Source organism: Callorhinus ursinus, unplaced genomic scaffold (assembly GCF_003265705.2).
Source record: "Callorhinus ursinus isolate GAN/ISIS: 27379988/994484 unplaced genomic scaffold, GSC_fseal_2.0 scaffold35, whole genome shotgun sequence".
In the NCBI taxonomy this organism is placed as follows: Eukaryota; Metazoa; Chordata; class Mammalia; order Carnivora; family Otariidae; genus Callorhinus; species Callorhinus ursinus.
In genome coordinates this window covers 14,939,538-14,959,764 of record NW_027397097.1, presented here as the reverse complement: position 1 = coordinate 14,959,764, position 20,227 = coordinate 14,939,538, and the positions used below count along the sequence as shown (strand labels likewise).

At 38.0% G+C, this 20,227-nt stretch overlaps 2 protein-coding genes across 10 annotated transcripts; one reads left to right on the top strand and one right to left on the bottom strand.

Moving 5' to 3' along the window:
- The first annotated feature begins 2,156 nt into the window (after window positions 1–2,156).
- Window positions 2,157–7,560, top strand: CREBZF (CREB/ATF bZIP transcription factor). Of its 9 annotated transcripts, none has more exons than XM_025894362.2 (4): window positions 2,157–3,490; window positions 3,699–3,776; window positions 4,849–4,917; window positions 6,673–7,560. In XM_025894362.2, the coding sequence occupies exons 1-2, from the start codon at window positions 2,412–2,414 to the stop codon at window positions 3,712–3,714; spliced, it is 1,095 nt and encodes a 364-aa protein (XP_025750147.1). In that variant the 5' UTR covers window positions 2,157–2,411; the 3' UTR covers window positions 3,715–3,776; window positions 4,849–4,917; window positions 6,673–7,560. The 9 variants fall into 9 exon arrangements, with proteins under 9 accessions (XP_025750147.1, XP_025750142.1, XP_025750143.1 ...); XM_025894357.2 differs by having other exon boundaries at window positions 5,534–7,560; XM_025894358.2 differs by adding an exon at window positions 4,011–4,125 and having other exon boundaries at window positions 4,849–7,560.
- Window positions 7,561–11,375: 3,815 nt separating this feature from the next.
- On the bottom strand, window positions 11,376–19,430 carry TMEM126A (transmembrane protein 126A). Its single transcript, XM_025848421.2, has 5 exons — window positions 19,276–19,430; window positions 17,553–17,668; window positions 14,044–14,237; window positions 12,416–12,530; window positions 11,376–11,616 (listed from the first exon to the last, which is right to left on the bottom strand). The coding sequence occupies exons 2-5, from the start codon at window positions 17,642–17,644 to the stop codon at window positions 11,424–11,426; spliced, it is 594 nt and encodes a 197-aa protein (XP_025704206.1). The 5' UTR covers window positions 17,645–17,668; window positions 19,276–19,430; the 3' UTR covers window positions 11,376–11,423.
- Window positions 19,431–20,227: the final 797 nt, after the last annotated feature.

The window sequence follows — 20,227 nt, the reverse complement described above, 5'->3', positions numbered from 1 at the left end:
TGGGGTGATGTGTCTTGTCTGCAACTTTGGGATGATTCAGCAAAAAAATTATATTTTATAAACATTTATGAGCAAATAAAGCATATATGGTAAATGTTAATTGTTGAATTGTTGAGTCTGGATATTGGATAGTATTGCTAAATCAGTGTGGATTCTGTACTATTCTTTCACATATTCTGTGAAATATTTGGAAATTTTTAACGTTGATATATACCTTTTTATTATGCACAGATAAAAGATATAAAACTGTGGTTATTAAAAACATTAGAATACTTCAGTGAAGCTATTTCCTATGCAGTAAAGCTTCTAAAGAAAGAGACTGATACTTTAATTTTCTATGGGAATTCAATTTAGAGACCCTATTATTATGGTCCGACTATCACTAAAACCACTAGAGGTGTTTGCTAGAATTTTGACTCCAACATTACACAGACCTACACCAATCTTTGGGTAATTTACATATTCATTATTCCCTGAGTAGTATTTTCAAACACCTGATTTTGAGAATCATTATCTTAGATTTCATATTTTGCATTTACACTTCCTAACATATTCTTCTCAAAGGGCAGTTTTTTTTTTTAAGATTTTATTTATTTATTTGTCAGAGACAGAGAGGGCGAGTGAGCACAAGCAGGGGAGGGGCAGGCAGGAGGAAGAAGCAGGCTCCCTGCTGAGCAAGGAGCCTGATCCCAGGACCCTGGGATCTTGACCTGAGCTGAATGATGGCAGCCGATTAACTGAGCCACCAAGGTGTCCCTCAAATGGCAGTTTTCTTATGCAAGCCATTAGAAATTGTCATATGTACTATTGTGGTTAAATTCGGAAAATATGCTTCAAATATTTTAAAAATGAATCAATAAAACCATATGTTAAAACCATCTCAAGGAATTATATACTCTACCTGATAGAGATGTATTTCTCGTTATCTTTTAGTATGGAGAGAGACCACAGCATTGTCACAAGAATGTATATGTAGATTTGAGGGGGAAAAAAACTTCTGAAATTCCTAAAGAACTTGGAAGAAATTTAGTTGAAACCCCAGAGTTCTAAGGAGAAAAGTTTGCCTCTATAATGTAGCCCATTTCAATATCTATTTTTTAAATTAGAATTTGTTTTATGATTTCAAGTAAAGTCGATGCCAAAGAAATATGATCCTGAAACACTGACCAGAATAAATAAAATATAAAATGTAAAAAAAAAAAATTAGAAAACCTGTGGTTATCAAAACTAAGCACGCTCATAAAACGGCCAACACAACAGAGAAAAGAATACAACAGGGTTGTTTAACCTGGCCACAGAGATTTTTACCCCAATAGATGAAAAACAGCAACAAAATCGGGCTCATTCAGGAAAAAATAGAAAATATTCTATTTGGAAACTGGCAATAGTCCTTTCCAGAAAAAACATGTCAGTTTCGTAAACCCCCAAGATAAAACAAACAGGAAAATAGTCACACACACGATTCACTCAACAAAATGTCCTCTGTTAACACAACCAGCAGTACAATCATCACTCACACCGAGCAGTAGTGGCAGTACAAAAAGACTGGCATGCATGTGCGCACCCACACATGCTCACGATCACGCCCACTACAGAACACACATAGAAAATGGTTTTGCAATCTTATTACAGACAAGGGCAAGACCATTTTTTGTTGTTGTTGTTTAGAAAATGCATAGAAACGGCCGAGACATTTTAATAAAATTATAATAAAAACTTGGAAAATTAAATTATATATGAATGACTTACTTATGTACCTCTTTTTTTTTTTTCTAGTACTCTCTGTTTGAGCGAAAGGATCTTGCGTTACAAACGGAAGGGTAAAGGAGCAATTTCAAGTGGTATCTGGTCGCCAGTCGTAAAATTCCAGGGAAATACAGGATAACTTGATTATTCATAAATTTGGCATTTAAAAGATCAATTCTGTGAGTGGTTTCACTTAAAGTGGAAGTCTGAATACGGAGGCGTGAGAAGAGAAGGCGGAGAGAGTAGACCGTCTCTCAATAAATTCAGGATTTGTTGTTATTTTTGCCGCTTGCGGACTATGACATCACTGGCAATCTGAAATTACTCCCATTCCAGACCTCACTGAACTCTCGCGATACTGGAGCCCAGTGGAGCGCGAAACGCCGTGGGAGGGGCTGGGGTGAGATCGACTGACTTCCGGCCAGGCCGTTGTCTGGGTGGCGCGGTCGAGTCATCGCTGGGCCTCGCCGCTTGGGTTTCCCATCCCTCCCCCCGCCCCGGCGCGGGGGGTCGACCAGCCAAGTGGGGCGGGAGGCGACCCGGACGTTCCCCTCCGTTTCGCTCTGGCCAGCTCCCTGGCCCCCCGCGCTGGGGTCTGGGGTCCTTGGGGCCCGCGAGGCCCGGTCTGAGGGGCCGGGGCCTACGTGGGCCTGCCGCTGGGCCCCATGAGGCATAGCCTGACGAAACTGCTGGCGGCCTCGAGCAGCGACTCCCCAACCCGCAGCGAGAGCCCGGCTCCGGCCGCGACCTGCTTGCTGCCCCCGGACCTGACCCGGGCGGCGGCTGCGGCGGCGGCGGCGGCGGCAGAGGAGGAAGAGACGGCGGCGGCCGGATCTCCCGGCCGCAAACAGCCGCGCGGCGACGAGGGCGAGTTGGAGGCCGGGAGGGGGGGCCGCGGCGGCGTGGCCGTGCGCGCGCCCTCGCCCGAGGAGATGGAGGAGGAGGCGATCGCCAGCGTCCCCGGGGAGGAGACGGAGGACATGGACTTTCTGTCTGGGCTGGAACTGGCAGATCTGCTGGACCCCCGGCAACCGGACTGGCACCTGGAGCCCGGGCTCAGCTCGCCCGGGCCTCTCTCCTCGTCCGGCGGAGGCTCGGATAGCGGCGGCTTGTGGAGAGGGGACGACGACGACGAGGCCGCGGCTGCCGAGATGCAGCGGTTTTCTGAACTGCTGCAGAGGCTGTTAAACGGCATCGGAGGCTGCAGCAGCGGCAGTGACAGCGGCAGCGGCGAAAAGAGGCGGAGAAAGTCCCCAGGAGGAGGCGGCGGCGGCAGCGGCAACGACAACAACCAGGCGGCGACAAAGAGTCCCCGGAAGGCGGCAGCGGCTGCTGCCCGTCTTAATCGGCTGAAGAAGAAGGAGTACGTGATGGGGCTGGAAAGTCGAGTCCGGGGTCTGGCAGCCGAGAACCAGGAGTTGCGGGCCGAGAATCGGGAGCTGGGCAAGCGCGTGCAGGCACTGCAGGAGGAGAGTCGCTACCTACGGGCCGTCTTAGCCAACGAGACCGGACTGGCTCGCTTGCTGAGCCGGCTGAGCGGCGTGGGACTGCGGCTGACCACCTCGCTCTTCAGAGACTCGCCCGCCGGTGACCATGACTACGCTCTGCCCGTGGGAAAGCAGCAGCAGGACCTGCTGGAAGAGGACGACTCAGCGGGAGGAGTATGTCTTCATGTGGACAAGGATAAGGTGTCGGTGGAGTTCTGCTCGGCGTGCGCCCGGAAGGCGTCGTCTTCTCTTAAAATGTAGGGTCAAGTAATCTGCTCTTTATCCGCGTTTACCCCTTTCAACTCCCTTACACCATGTAAAACACTTTAGTGGGACATCTTCACTGGACATATTTCAGAGGAGGAAAAAGTAATATTGAATCTTTAAGTGTTTAGCTAAAAGCATGAATGTGACACTGTAACCAACTCCTAATGATAACATGTGACTATTAAATCTCTCTGACAGTTTCTTTTTTAGGTGATTTCCTTCCTGCCAGGCTCCGTTGTAGGGGTTACAGAACAGTCGTTCCCGCCTCACAACCTGGTAAGGATCCATCTCTTCACGTAACGCTCATGCTCTGCTGCTTAGTCTACTTTAATGGGCAACATCTCAATTTGTGTGTGTGTGTGGGTTTTTTTTTTTTTTTCTTTTTTGGAACGTGGGAGGGGAAATCTAATTTGGGCCCTGTCCACCCTGGAAACAGACTTGTGCTGGTCAATAATGTATTTAAGATGCTTCTTCTGGTTGAAATAGCTGTTAATGTGTCCCCTTGTTCAGACTTGCGTGTACCTAGCTCTTCTGTCCCCAGTGTGGACATGGCCTTGGATGACATCGGTTCCAACTGTACACTGAAAGCTGCTAATAGAGATGCAGTTTGGAGACAGTGAAACAGGTGAAGTTGAATGGAAGTTCCGAGTTGTACAAGGTGCAAATTGGAATTCCAATTTTAGAGCAACTTTTTAGAGGTTGACAATAAGTATTTGGGGCTTGCACAAATGTGATAGTTATTTTGCTGGAGATGACAGAACTATCTTAAATATTTGGGTATGCCTTTTAGTTTTCAGTAGGAGATGTAGAAATACAATCTATTTAGAGTAAAATATTTTAATATCTCACCATTAAAGAAGTTGGAAATTAACATGCATCTCTATGTTAATTGGAGGAATAAGAATTGTTAATGAAATGTTTCTTTGAGGACCAGCACAGTGATTACCCTATCACTGACTATAAAAAATTGTTGAACACTTTTACTTTTGTTGTATTAAAATTTTAGGTTAAATTTATGTATGATTAGATATTGAAGGTTGTGAAATGTGAATGAAAACGTGTAAAGTGAGGCTTCACAAAGAATCTTACTCTTATTTCAAAGGTTTTTGTCCTATTTAAAAATAATTTTAAAAAATGAGTGCTTCTGGCTACTTAAAGACAAAATTGACACTTTTTCCAAAGATGGGACATATTCTTCGCTTGAAGTACTGTGTTATTCTTTGTCCAATTGTATAGATTGAGTTACAGTGGCCTTCAGTGTAAGAGGCATTAAGAAATTCTTTGTGAAACATCACTGTTTGATAAAGTATATACATATTTAGCATCCTTGTTTTTCTTTGTGCTAAAGTGGATACAGCTGTTGGGGCAGAAGAGACGGGACCAGCTGCTGGCCACATTTCCTGCTTTATTTTAAAAGGTAGTATAAGAAATGAGGAAAAAGAGGTAATATCAGGGCTTCTGCTGTCTTTTATTTTAAAATGTTCATAATTAAAAACTATTTTCCAGCAGTCCAAAGATGTAAGTTATCTTACACATGTTTTATTTTGTTGTTATTTGGTTATAAAAATGGAATCCTTGTTCTTGCACAACTGTAAATGTTTTGTTGCTAGATAACACGATTTGAGACCAACTTGGTCTCTGGTTTCCAGTGCATTACAGCATATTTTGTAAAATCATCTACTGCACTTGAGCATGAATGGGTAGTAGCCAAATTCACAACCTGGAGTGATTAACCTGCTTATACCTAAGTGCAGGAGCAAGCCCCTCACAATGCAGCTGCATGGATTTTTAGTGCCTACTGAATTATATATATATATATATATATATAAACCAAAAGTAGTTGGAAAAATTATTTGAAATGACTAATTTGTGCTATCTCTATGGAATATGTTAAATGTAGCTTTTTGAAACAGAAGCCTTGAATTGAAATTAATACTTGAACATTTTGTATATAATTCTTTGTATATAATTTTGTGCAGTACCAATGACAAAAATATGGTGTCATAATAAAACCAGGTTTGTTGATCTTTCAGTTATGGGCTCAAAGAATTTATTCATCTCTAACATGACATTGGAAAATAATGGATGAAAATAGGAAAAATGATTGTTGTTAATGCTGACTGTGGGTCTTAAAAGGTTCTGGAAGCAGTAAGTGTGTTTTTCTAAAATACCATTCCCTTGGAATATTTTCTTCTAATGTCAGTGCTTTTCCTGCATTATTTGAAGTTCGGGGCTGGAGAGAAACAGTAGTCAAAGCTTTCTGAATTGGGATGCTTTGAAAATTCCAAGTGTAGATTTTTAGGATGTCATTTTATAAATGGCAGTTTTTGGAAATACTTGATTAAGAACTTTTGAAAATGGAGATTAGTATCGCCTATTTTTAAAGCTGCTTTGTTAGGCTCCTTATGTTTTAACTGTCTTTTCTTAGTTTCCATTTCATTCTTTTTTTTTCTTTCTAATTTTGGTGACTTAGTGATTTTGTCATTTTTTGCATCAACTTCATGGTCTTGTTTTTACATGGTATTGCATGTATTTAGGACCTATCAGGGGCTTTAAATAAATTTGATCATATTTATGTGTAAGCACATTTTACTGTAAATGTTTGGGTTTCTGAATTTACAACAGATCTGTTTCAGTATGTAGTAAACAATATCTTAAAGTGTCCTATTCACTACTTGTTAATTAAAAAAAGTTATGATTAATATGAAACTGTTGTCTTACTATTTTTAGAAAATTGTGTTTTGAATGATTAGTAGTTGGATAAAGGAGACTTCTGGAATATAATATGGATTGTTTTGAAATTTTAAGGTTTGGCTCTATTTATTGTAGAGGTTGAAAACAGTATTTGGGGAACCTTTTTTTTCCTTCCCTAATTGCCTCTATGGCAAAATGATACAGAATTAGTGTAAAGAGGTAGCTTTTTGATATTGGTCTTCTGATGGTGACAGGAATTCATACATTAATTGAACTAACACATCATATTGACCACCTATTTCTATCATATTGACTTAACTGTTTCTGCACTTTCTTGACCAGTCCTAACTAAAAAGTCCACGTTTGTTAAAATGTAGTCACACCTCTGATATAATCCGACAAAAAGTGTACGAAGTATTTTAAATATTTGTGCATTTTGTAATCACTAAATTAATCTCTCTCTCTTCTCTTTAAACAGCTTAGCAGTGTCTGCAAAAACGAATCTTTTCCTACAACCTGTTAACTGACTGGACTGATGGTAACAAAGTAATTGTGGGAGCCATGTCGGTCAAAAATTTGGCATCTGCTGAAAAAAAATGAATGCCATTTTCAAGTTCCCAAATTACTTCTATACTGATTTCACTTTCCAGAAATGGAGATATGAAAAGATTCTCTGGAATCCTTGAAAGACTTAATAGAAATACATGAGACTAAGTTAATTTTGGAACAGAATTATACTTTTTTTTTTTTTGTCTTTCATGGGAGTGATGATCAGTTCTTTGCATAACTTTCAAAAATTGTAACCATTTGAGAAGAGAATTATAGTATTTCATCAAGGAATATTAGACTCTTTACATAGTCAAGAACACATTCTATGGAATTACATTTAGTGGTGTAGTATTACATAAACAGGCCATCAGGGATCACAGAGCATATCATGAGTTTGTATTTATTTCCTGGAACTTGAGAGCCAATCTGAAGTATAGGCAGACCTTGCTGAGTAGAATATAAAAGTTAATGTAAAGTCCTTAACTATAAAGAGTAGTCTTTTTAACAGATGCATTGATTTGTGTATCTTTGAAAAAATTATGATTAAATATGTGAGTAGTTAATTGCAATTCAGGGTAATAGGATGTTTGCACTCTGAGGTTTGGCTTCTTGAGTTTTCTCTGAGTACTTGACACTTTTTTTTGACTATTTTGAGGTTTCTTATGAATGGTATCCTAGTTTCTAATGTTATATATTAAATGTCTTTAGTGTTATGTAAGGGCTTTAGTATTCTGGACGATGAGAGTGGTTTTTTTTCCACATTATATGGTTGTTTAATTGAAACATTTTTCCAGTTTATTACAAGTGTGAAAAAACACTCAACTCTGGATTGTTTTATTTCATTTTTGTTGGATTATGTTAATACATTCTTTCATCTGGTCTAGATAGTCATTTTATCTTATTGACTCATTGGGAAGTTTGCAGATCAGAGAGGTGGGAGGGGTAGGAGATCGGCCCAGGATGATTTATCATAATAACTACAAATAACAGTTTGGTTATTGTATGATATTAAATCCACTCTGTTTCTTGTAATCTAAATTTAGTCTGTGTCTGTGATGTGAGGCAGCAAAGGGCATGCCCAGTGGCTTACACTTGACTGATGGATGCTCCCACGGTACAAATGCTACAGCTCGTTGTAATTCCACAACCAAAGATTTGGCATTAATACTAGTTGGTGACGATTAAGAACAGAGTGATTCACTGATAATGAGTAATTACCTTTAAAAATATGTGATCACCTAGTTTAGGTGTACTAAACTAGTACTTCCAGTACTAGTACTGGTTTTGGAAGTACTAGTTTAAGGTCTCTGATTCTTGAAAGTTGAATAGGTAGTAAAATACTTTCAAGTGCTTTTTTCCCCACACTCATCAAAGTTTTGAGACCCTCCCAAATGTTTATATTTTTATATTTTACTGTGCAGGTTTTTCTTCAGAAACCAGGTCGTTATCATCCAAGCTAGGGATCAAAACGGGGAGGTCTTCCATTAGAAACTTGTAGAACGTTTTGTGTGGCCTGCACAGTATTTTTCGCATATTTGAACTTGACTGTTTCAGTCCTCTCTCTGGCAGTTACTTGTTACTGCCTTACAATACCAGACTGCTCTCAGCTCTGACCTAGACTACAAATGGTCATTTACTTTCAGTTTTGAAATGCAGAAAAATTAAAATGGATATAATTTAAATTCAGAAAGTAAATAACTGTCAGTAGGAATATAGATCATGCAATATTAGAGAAAAACATATTTAAAAAAATACATAGGTTAATAGAAAGTTGCTTGTGAACCTGCCTTTGCCTTTTTCATTGCTTTGGTTACTGATAAGTTTTTTATTCCTTTTTACCTTTCCCTAATTTGTACATTCAAGATTTCTTAGAGCCATTTTCCCCACTTTTTAAAAGGAAACCAGTTTACAGTTGACTTCAATAATTTTTGTAGTTTTGTTGACCCGAAGTAATTTTTGTTGAAAATTATTCTGCTTAATTTTTAATCTAATTTAAAAATGTAGTCTGTAATGGTGTTCTAAAAAATTGTGTAGTTGTGTTAATATGCATAGATTTGATTTTTATTGGTGGCCCAAGTTTTCTTTACACTGCTTTGAATTTTGCATCTTTGCTGTATACCCACGGAGGTCAATTTCCTAGACCTCTCTGGCTTTTAATGTTCTATAGTTTGGGGTTTACAAATTATATTAATATCTGAAGTATAATATAATGAGTCCTCTTTCTTAGAGCCAGATAACTACACCAAGTAAATTGTAAAAGATGGATTTAAATAGTTTAGTATGACTGAACTAAAAAACTGCCTTCCTGACTGAGGCAGTGTTCTTTAGGTCTTAGCTACAAATGACTGTTCCCTAAATTGTAACACAGATCACAGCAAGTTGACATGTATTTATCTGCCCCCAACCAAAAATTTTTGTAGACCTTGTAGCAACAGATGTAAAATAATACGGTCTTTGCTTACGTTGCCCATTTTTACTAACTGAAAAGATTTAAAAAATACATGGTAGAGGACAGATTCTTGAAAGGAATTCTTTTTGGTTACAGAAACCATTGCAAACTCTTCTATTTATAGAAGGTATTATGCTAGAATGTGTCAGGATAAGAAAACAATTTGTAGGGCGCCTGGGTGGCTCAGTTGGTTAAGCGACTGCCTTCGGCTCAGGTCATGATCCCGGAGTCCTGGGATGGAGTCCCATATCAGGCTCCCAGCTCAGTGGGGAGCCTGCTTCTCCCTCTGACTCTCTCCCCTCTCATGCTGTTTCTCTCTCGCTCGCTCTCTAATAAATAAAATCTTAAAAAAAAAAATTTGTACTGAATTACCAATTCAGTTATATCAGTGGCTTTTGAATTACCTAAGTTGATAGCACCATTCTCCTTTTTTTAAGGAGTCTAATTGAGTAATTTGGGTTTATTTTTGACGTCAGGAACTACTTTTAATTCATTTTCTTCTCTGCTGTGATAAGTAGAACTCTCCTTTAAATAAAAATGATAGAATGTAAATAGAAGTGTGTAATTTTGGGTCAGAGAGTATGTTCATTATAGAAAGCAGAAAATTCAGAAAGAAATCAAAACAAAAAGAAAAATTACCCCTAATTCTGTAACCCAGAGAATATTCATGGCAAAATATAGATTCTTTTGCCTCATACTTGGGATCATTTCATATATGTTTGCTAGGGAATACATTTCCAGGCACGTGTTGAACTTCAGCTTTGCTTTCTGAAAAATTTAAAATGTATTTTGTTAATTTCATTTGAATTTTAAAATCTTTAGCTGGACTGCTTTCTCTTTGAAGAGACCCTGAAAGCCTGTCTTCACTCACAAGGCTGCCTTTTCTAGGTGACAAGCTAAATTCTCCTTTCATATAATTATGAAATTATATAGCATAAGACTATTTAACAAATATTTCACTATATTTGAAAGGGATAATTAAGATGCTTGTGAATATGATCTGGGATGGTACTTAACTGTATTTGGTATGACTGGCTTATTTCATAAGTATTGGTCTAGATCTATATTGTTCATTACTGTAGCCATTAGCCACATGTGGCTAAAAAATTTAAATTAATAATTAATTTTAAATTCACGTAGCCAGTTGGCCTACTTACATTTCAGGTGCGCAGTAGCCACATATGGCTAGTAGCTAACATTGTCAGTCATGTATAAAACATTTCCGTCATCACACAAAGTTCTGTTGGACAATGCTGATTTAGATGCTGTCACGTAAGACAATGGTTTGAAGAACTGAGTTGAAAAGTTTCACGAAGGGGAGCACAAAAGGTCACTTCAAAAATTTAAATGATCTGTCTTGGGAAATGAGAAATATTAGACTAGGCTATTTTAGAAAACAAAACCAGGAACAATAGGAAGAGTATAGCTACCATTTATGTCAGGTGCTGTGTTAGTCAATTTCCATATATTACGTAATATCAGTCCTGAGTTAGGTTACTGATGAAGAAACTGAGAACCAGAGAAAAGAGGTTAACTTGCTTAACATCACACAGCTGAAAAGAAGAGGCCTAAGTATGTGATCCCAAAGAACTGTTCCACTAAATGGAAGCTTCAAAGGTAGAATTTGCCTCAATCTTCCAAGAATATAGCTTTCCAAAGACAAGAGGACTCCAGAAGTAGGTAACTATATCATTGTATCACTGTATCAGTCAGTATATGGGCTCTAGCTGAGCCTATCATCTTTCAGACTACTGGAATTGATTCCTCTCTGAGGAAGGTTGTTAAATATGTTCTAAATTTCTATGGATTAATAATACCTATGGAAACAGTGAATTGGGAAAATGAAGTGAACATTTGCTGTAGTGAACTAATTCTCATCCCCACCTCCCATTTTCATTCCTGCTTGGGTTCTTTATGAGGTCTTAAGTAAAAACTGCTGTATGGTTATTTTTCCTGTTACCAAAATATGGTTTAATGTAAAGGAGTGGAGCAAGCAAAGTAGAATATTGGGCAAACTAGAGAAGTTAAGCTTTTGTTTAAGGATTAAGTTTAAGGATTTTGTTTACGAATACTACCTTATTAGTATTCAGCCTTTGTTTGCTGCCCGGTGTAGCCTTATGTTAGAAGTTCCAGAATTGTACCTCATATGATTAAAAGTCTGCGTTTATTCATACACTAGACACTTATTCATACATTACAATTTTATTTTTGTGTACACATCTGTTTAACAGTCACTGAATTTCTAGGCCAGGTTCAGGTAACTGAAGGGCCTTTATAATTAGCTTATATTGTCTAGATCCAAGGTATGCTGCAAACATAGTCTGGAGCAAAATAGGAAATAACATCTTTCTAAAGACAGGCTTAGAAATTCTAGTCCAGTAAGTTAAGATGTTTCCTTTCTCTGGTAGCGGGGCTGATTCATATCTATAAGAAAACATTGAGACAGTTCTATAGAAAAGATAGTTGTATCAAATGGCAAACCTTTGTACAATATATATTAATCCTAGAAGTCTTAGGGTAAAAGTAGTTTAGGTAAAGATTAATTCAGTTATTCTCTTTGATGTCTATTGGTCCTTAAACTGTACTTTTCTTTTGTCCCTTTCTCCACTTTACCTCTGAAGGCCCATACAACTTAGATTGCTTGATAAAAGAGTTCTATCAGAAAACTGAATTGGGGCACCTGAGTGGCTCAGTCGGTTAAGCGTCTACCTCTGGCTCAGGTCATGATCTGAGGGTCCTGAGATCGAGCCCCACGTCGGGTTCCCTGCTCATTGGGTAGCCTGCTTCTCCCTCTCCGTCTCCCAGCTCATGCTCTTGCTCTCACGCTATCTCAAATAAATAAAATCTTAAAAAAAAAGAAAGAAAATAACTGAATTATACTGGTTTATAGCCAACCATTTTGTGATGGAATTTTCCTTTAGTGGAATTGCTCAAACTTAAGACTGAGCATATAATTAGCTATCATGTTAGGCATAGTACTGTTTGTAGCTTTGTGGTTGGCAGTCAGTACACAAATTAAGGTAAAGAACCTGAACTACACATGCAAGAAATATGATGGGATCAATTTCTAGAACTGTTTTCAAATTCTTGAGAAGTAATATTACTTATAAGAAAAAACTAACATTGCCTTAAAGGCAGAAAATTATCTGTTTTAATTTGTGCATTTTCTAGGTAATCATTTATATATTGAAGTTTTCCACTGATCATGAGAAAACAATCTTACCTGGCTGCTAGGCCACCATTCACAGGTATGGCCAAGATAACAGGGTACAGACCCCCAAAAACGAAACCAACCAATCCACCCCGTGTTATGGTACAGGTTTCACAATTCAAATCACCTAGAAAATAAATCAGTTCTGACAATGAAGGTCATGATAGTCATACAAACATGATTTTAAAGAATGCAAGGTCTTAAAAGTGTCAGAGATGCTCAATTTTTAGGCAGCAAATGCAAATCTATAAGGCATGTTAGAAGGTATAATTATAGTACAGATAACCTAAAATAGCCAGGAATAACTGCTAGAGGATTTTTAATCTGTTTGTACTGTTTTTATCTTTCTGCACTTGTACTGGCAAACCTGAGGTAATATTTTTCTGTCTGTCGAAAACTTTTAACCCATGGGAATTTTTAAAAAATAATTTGTACTTCATCTTATGTTTTTACATTATATAGTGTTACTATTTTTATAAAATTCTTTATTCATTTCCAAGTTAGTATAAGCTATATTAAAAATAGAAAGCTAAGTTAATAACATGTTTTACTGGGTGGTAGGTTTCCCTATATCATAAAAATTCTTTCTACACTGATCATGGGGATTCAAGCAAAATACTCATCCAGTTTAAACCAATTTGGAGCAGCACTTAAGAGAATTTAAATGGACTTTTATCCCATCATCTGTGGTAATAATGTTTTTATGTGAAATCAAATTTTTCATGATATATAGGCACGCTCTGTTTCATTGTGCTGCACTTTACTGCCCTTCACAGATAACGCATTTTTTTTTTTTTTAATTAAAGGTTTGTGGCAACGCTGTTTTGGTCAGGTCTGTAGGCACCATTTTCCCAGCAGCATTTGCCCACTTCATGTCTCTGTCACATTTTGGTAATTCTCATAATATTTCAAACTTTTTCATTATTATTATATTTGTTACCGTGATCTGTTATCAGTGATTACCACACGCTGGAAGCTCAAATGATGGTTAGCACTTTTTAGCAATTTTTTAAGGTATGTACATTGGTTTTTTTAGACATAATACTACTGCACCCTTTAAACAGACTATAGCATATTGTAAACATAACTTTTATATGCACTGGGAAACCAAAAAATTCATTCACTTTATTGCAGTAGTCTGGCAAACCTGGAATATCTCCAACATATGCCTGTACTCAAAGCACTCGCACATACGGTAAACTGTCAAAAGGAAATCAAATCTCCATATACTTGAAAATTCTTGTATATACATTTAGTGCTTTGAGAGATTTACTGTGTAAATAGACTCTTCTTCCCATAAGTGTTTTCTCTCTTGAAGGACTTCTCTATAAATTTTTTTTAAAAAAACTAAGGCAGTCATTTAAAAAGATAAAGTTTGCAAATATTTCTTTAAGAACTGTGGGAAAGATAAGTTAGATAAGGGAAAGTATTTAGAACTTCCATGTATATTGTATTTTATTTGTACAGAAGACTTTGCTAATATGAACTAGCACTTTACATAGGCTAGCAAGTTTCAGTCTTACCCATGCACTGACTATGATACAGCATATAGTTAGTTACCTGATGTTAATATTTAAGGATTAACATAAGGTGCAAATATATACTAAAGCAAATTCTGGTGATAGTGAAATAGAATTTACCTGTATTCAAAGGTAAACTTACAAAACCTTTGTAAGATACGTGCGCAGTCAAAAATGGGATCACTGCCATTGGTAAGCCAGCAGCTATACGAGCCTGTGTCACATTTAGGATGCGTCGAAAAAGACTATTTGCTATTAGACCACAGAGACCAGCATTAAGTCCAACATATGTTGATCCATGTTCAAACAGATTCCTGAGTGGTGACAAAAAAGAGAAAATTTTGGGAGGTACTATATTGTGTGAGCTGTCCAACAATTCTGGTGTATGTTATAGGACTTAACAGGACTTTAGGAATAACAGGATACAACATTTATCCCTTATAGCTCCATAAAACAACCTTTTAAAATAACTTACATATAGATTTTTATCCTAAAGGCTTTTGAATTTGGTCAACACTTAAGGATAGAGTGATACATTCAGATTTTGCTAAATGTATTTTGTGATTCTGCAAAAGATATTAGTATAGAAAATTTCCCCCAACTATAACAGGCAAGAGCTTCTGAAGAGACTGATATGAATGCCTCTCCTTTGGGTGCCCACAATACCCAATATTTACCTCTCTAGCACAATAGATGATAAGGTGATACTATCTTACAATCACTGATTTGTATGTCAGGCTTCCCCACTAGTCTTTAAGTAAATAACTTGAAGATAGTGGATACAAAGACATATTAATCTTGGTTTCAATAGCACTTGACACCTAAAAGGCATTCAGTAAAGTGGAGTTAATTATGTTTCCTTTCACTACCCTGAAGCATCAGAGTCAGGATAGGGGGGTGGAGGAGTACTAACATTTAAGGGATACTCCATGCTAAGTACTTTACAACAACTCATTGAAATAAAGAATAAATTGATGTTTGACTTACTAAGTGGTAGAATTGGTTTTTAGTCAAGGTACATACGAGCTTTAAAGTGCAAGTTCTATGCTTTCCTTAGTTTCAGAAAAAAATAATACCTAAACTTAATGCTAGATACTGAAAGTACTCTAAACTCTTCAGCCTACCACTTAGCTTTTTTTACTACCTGCCTTGCCATCTACAACACAGGCATCAGTCTCTTAAATTTCTCATTACTTATTTAGCTAGACTAGCCACACAATACCCCCCTAACTTTTATGGTTAACACTCCTGTTAAAACAGCTTTTCTAGGAATTCCTAACAGCTCCCTACATTGTATGAAGCATACTTTTCTTACTGTCACTTTGCAATCAATGGTGCTTGTCATTCAATCAGTGAGCACCTACTACATGCAGCAGACTTGATGCTGAAGTCAAAAAATTATCTTCTATCTTCAGTGTTTTCATAGTTTATTATTGGAGGATGAAAGACGTGAGCATGAGATATAACAAATCTACTGAAATGGTAATGGAAGTACAAGAGAGGCAGTTTAAAAACTTAGGGTACACAAGATACTATTTTAAAAAGTGAGGAGAGCCTAGAGAACCTACCAACAGTAACAACAGAAAACACATGAATGTGAAAGACCTATGTATTTTTGTGGGCACTGAGGGAATGGGAAACTTGAGCGCTTCTTCTGAAATCCTTTTATCTTCATAACAATCTTGTGAAATATAATCTCCATTTTAGGTCTAGCAACCAAATGTTCAAAGGTAGTTTGCCCATATATATCTTTACATATTACTATATTAATATAATATTTTGAATATATGAATTAAGTTATATACTGATATGAAGTATTTTAAAAATTTATAAACTATGTAAATAAAAAGGAGTGAAACTAGAATCTGAATAGCAAAGTTTATGGTCTCCCAAATTTTAATTCCCTATGGCTTAGAGTTACATTTTTTAGTTAATTCAGTAAGTACAAAATTGTTATTATCTAACAGCTCCTTTGCAAGTCAGTTTTCCAAAAAAATGCCTCTACTACTGGAAACTCATGAGTGGCAAGACACACATGTTTAAAACTAGACACACAAATGTGAAACACATGAACTGTAAGATCATATTTAACAAGTGGCAATGAAATATATGGTACATAAAATCATTTTGTAGATCAGAAAGTGAGGTTTTTGATACTAAAGTTTCATACACCTAAGGACTTTTCAAGTAACTATTAAGCATATCAAATGATAATGCAAGAAGGAGTGAGGATTCAAGCTTAGGAGACCAAGGATAAGAAAATAGGAACAGAGGAAAATAGGGAATAAGGCAAAGGTAAGGAGACACTGTCACCTGCTCTGTTCAGGTGCCAGTATTTGAGAGCAATTTATTACTTCCAAACTAAAGCTTACTTTGTGTTCTAGCTTACTTCCCCACTGCTTCTCCAATCTAATTTGGTGAAAGTACCAGTGATATAGCCTGCTCTTTTCTCTTCAAAGCTGCCACCATCTACTCTATTCCTTGTCAGTCTTTCCAGCGCTCTACATTATTGACCTGGAAAAATGGACACAGGCCTTTTTGTGCTTGAAAAGTTTTTCTGTTATCCAACTCAGGAAAATAACAAAAAGGATGTATAATATGTGTGTGGTGGGGGAAGAGCTGTAGGATATACAGCTTATGAAATCTCCCAAGTTCTTATTGCTGCCCTGGGTTTATAGGTTCTCTCTTGTTGAGAGGGTAAGTGGCAGCAAGACTGGAATTTACTCAGGACAGTAAGATTGTAATTCCAAAATGTATTTCAAATCCTTCAAACCCTTACCATCACTACTTCACCAAGATTACCATGCCAGTTTTCCTACTATCTTCTTTTTTCTCCTCTCCTACCTTAAATCTCTTTCCCCAAAGCAACTGGAATGTTCTTTAGAAATGTTAGCTGGATCATAATCATTTGCTGTCCTTCAGCCTTATGCCTACTTCCCGGTACTTCAGTAACACTGTTCCCTGAGATATGATCAACTCTGCTATCCTGTGGCCTAGGCATATGCCAACCCCTCTGCCTGAGATACTGTTCCTCCACCCCCTCCCTAGGTTGGCTTTTTTTTTTTTTTTTTTTTTTATCCTTTCTGGCCTCATAATTATTTAAATGGAACCTAGTCAGAGAGGTCTTCTTGCTAAGGAAGTGCACTATAGTTCACTCAGTGTTGTCCTCAAAGATCAGTATGGTTCCTATATAGCTTTTTTCTATTTAATGATATAGATCTTTTAGCCATGATCCCATTTCTCTGGCATTCCTTGTCTAGTTATGTGTTACATAGCACTCTCTCGGACTGTTGGACATAATAGAAATGCATTGACAAGACAATTTAAAAGCCATCTTAAAGGTCTGTTATTTAGATGAATCCATAAATGTTCACATTTAATAGTTCTCTGAGCCAAATGGAAAAACTGAAAATGATCATATAATAAGATCCAAAGACATGAATTCTCACCTCAACTTCAAGCAAAATGGTTAATCTCTCTTGGTCTCAGGTTTTCTCAATAAGGCAAGAAAAAGAGCTCAGTTTCCTTCTGATAGTCTATGTTTATACTCAAACCAAATAAATGTGAGATAATGAACCAATGATGAAAATCCACCTGGTAAAAATTTTTAAATTAAGAAGGGATCTTACCTTTCTGCTTCTGGGAGTTGGTTAATTTTTCTGGTTATGATATTGAAAATTAAGTCTTCCTTGACAGTATCATCTGGTTCATGATTTTTCATCTTGAGCCTTAAAATAATAGGTACCTATAGAAAGACAACATAAAGGTTTATAAAAAGCTTTCTAAATACCATAAATATTTAATTTAAAAAATTAGTTATAACTTGATTCATAATCTGAAAAATCAGTGCATACATACCATACCAAAAAATATATTCTAAGTAAAACAGAAACCAGAACATGAAAACCCATAAAGCTTCTAGGAAATACGGAATATCTTTATAACCCTTAAAAATATTTCTTAAGGGCACCTGGGTGGCTCAGTCGTTAAGTGTCTGCCTTTGGCTCAGGTCATGATCCCAGGGTCCTGGGATCGAGTCCCGCATCAGGCTCCCTGCTCCTTGGGAGCCTGCTTCTCCCTCTGCTCTCTCTCTCTCTCCCTCTCTCTCTCTCCGTCTCTCATGAATAAATAAATAAAATATAAAAAAAATTTCTTAATTTGCAAATAGTACTGAACATAAAACTAATATTAACTAAAATTAAGAACTTGTGTTGATCAACAGATACTATAAAGAGAAGGCAGTGTGGGAGAAAATGTCTGCAATATAACTGACAAAGGAGCAGTTAGTACCCAGAAAATGTAAAGAAGTGCACATCATTAAGAAAAACTCGCAAAAGGTTTGAACAGGTATTTTCACAGAGGGAAGCAAACAGCCAATAAACAGAAAATATGCTTAACCTCATTATAATCAGGGAAAAAATTAGATTTTCATGGTTCTCTATTTGCTACAAGATTGATTTACAACACTGATTTACTGCTGGGTACCTGTTAGATATAAGAGGTCACTGGGAGCATGTTAAGTGAGATTTCATATCCTTAGACTTAATAAGTACAATGTAGACTTAGAAATTTACATGTAGGTTTCCTGGACTCAAACTTCTTGAGGGCCCTGGTTGCAGTGCCATGACAGACATAATCTCTGCCCTACAGGAGCTGTGAATGATTTTGTTTACGAGTTGGAGGCGCGTGTGTGTGTGTAGATACATAAATTCAGTATACACAGAGAAAGTGTATGGTGTATATGTTGGAGGTGGGTGTGTAGAAACACATAAATTCAGTATATAAAAAGTGTACGGTGTATATGTCTGAAATAAATGTTATTTCCTCCGAAAGCCCTGCCTAATGCTATCACTAGTTTTCTGTTCCACGCTCTGCATACTGGTGAGGTTCCGAGTTCTGTGAACTAGCTATTTCTAAGGTGTAGCTATTAAAAGTCTCCCTTAATTCGGTAAAAGTGTGATACGGCAGCCTGCAGTAAGACATTGTGTGTCTGTTATTAATAAATCCTAATCCAAGATAATGCCACCTTTAAATACTAGAAACATTTCAAAAGGCTTTTGCATTAGCTAGCTCACGTTAACTATGAGACACTGAGTCAAGTGGGGACTCTGAAATCAAGTTAGGCCAAGGTCACTCTGGATATTGGCAGTAAAACCTGGGTTAAATTCAAGCGCAGACATTTATTTTTTTTCTTGGCTTAACAAATATAAGATCTTCTGGTGTGCAAAGTGAAGAGACGGTAGGTGCCGTCTCCCCTATCCCCCTTCCGACCCACTTCCAGGATCTCATTCCCGCACTGCCGGTGAACAGTATGTCACCGCGCTGTGCTTCTCCAGATACACGGGCATTTACCTTTTTTTCTGGGATACCAGTAACTTATGCTCTCCTTACAGCAGTCGGTGCCTCTACCCGGCCTCGGTGACCACGATGGGGCTCACTCCAACCTTTGCTCACCTACTCCGAGCGCAGCCATCTTTGGCTGACACGTGACTCGAGTGAGGCGGGCGCGGGGGCGCGGCCGCTGATTGGGCTCCCAGGACGTAGGTTGCCTGCCGCCGCCGCTTCCTGCGGAGGGGTTTCCAGCTGAGGGAAGTGCTGGGCTGCGGCTGAGGAGATTCCGTGAGCGCGGAGGATACTCTTTACATCCTACCCCTGCCTTCCAGACCGGGCCTGTGGAAATTTTGATTTCCTGCTCCTTTCATTGAAAACTTATCTTGGACGCATTACCTCAGTTCCTGGCCAATAGAGCCTGCCTCATGTGTTGGCATACGGGGTATCTGGAAACTGCACAGCCCTAGGCGTACGACGGGTACTCGGTTAAAAAGTCGAAAGGGAGCTGAGGTTTCTATGCTCCATCGGTTTTTTTATTCTCCCTAGCATCTTAAGCTCTCTGTGCTATTTTATAATCTGGCTAATTGTCCCACCACAATCTGAGCCCCTCAATAACCTCTCAGTAATTGATAGAACAAGTTGGTAGCAATTCAAAAAGGACAAAAAAGTCAATGCTATCAGCCAACTTGTGATAAATGAGGTTTTAGAACACTTGGCACAACAGCAGCATATACATTCTTTTCAATCATACATGGAGCATTTATCAACATGGACTCGGGGCTATAAATATCAATAAATTTTAAAGGATTCAAATATTACAAACTATATTCTGTGACCACAGTGGAATTGAATTAGAAATATGTAGCAGAGGGCGCCTGGGTGGCTCAGATGGTTAAGCGTCTGCCTTCAGCTCGGGTCCTGATCCCAGAGTCCTGAAATCGAGTCCCACATCGGGCTCCCTGCTCCTTGGGAG

Excerpts from the sequence above, each read along its gene's own strand:
- CREBZF (XM_025894362.2), top strand. The coding sequence starts at position 2,412 with ATGAGGCATAGCCTGACGAAACTGCTGGCGGCCTCGAGCAGCGACTCC.
- TMEM126A (XM_025848421.2), bottom strand. The coding sequence starts at position 17,644 with ATGAAAAATCATGAACCAGATGATACTGTCAAGGAAGACTTAATTTTC. Across the intron at positions 14,238-17,552 it reads CAACTCCCAGAAGCAGAAAG|GAATCTGTTTGAACATGGAT; the intron begins GTAAGATCCCTT and ends GTCACCACTCAG. Across the intron at positions 11,617-12,415 it reads AATGGTGGCCTAGCAGCCAG|ATATGAATCAGCCCCGCTAC; the intron begins GTAAGATTGTTT and ends GTTTTCTTATAG.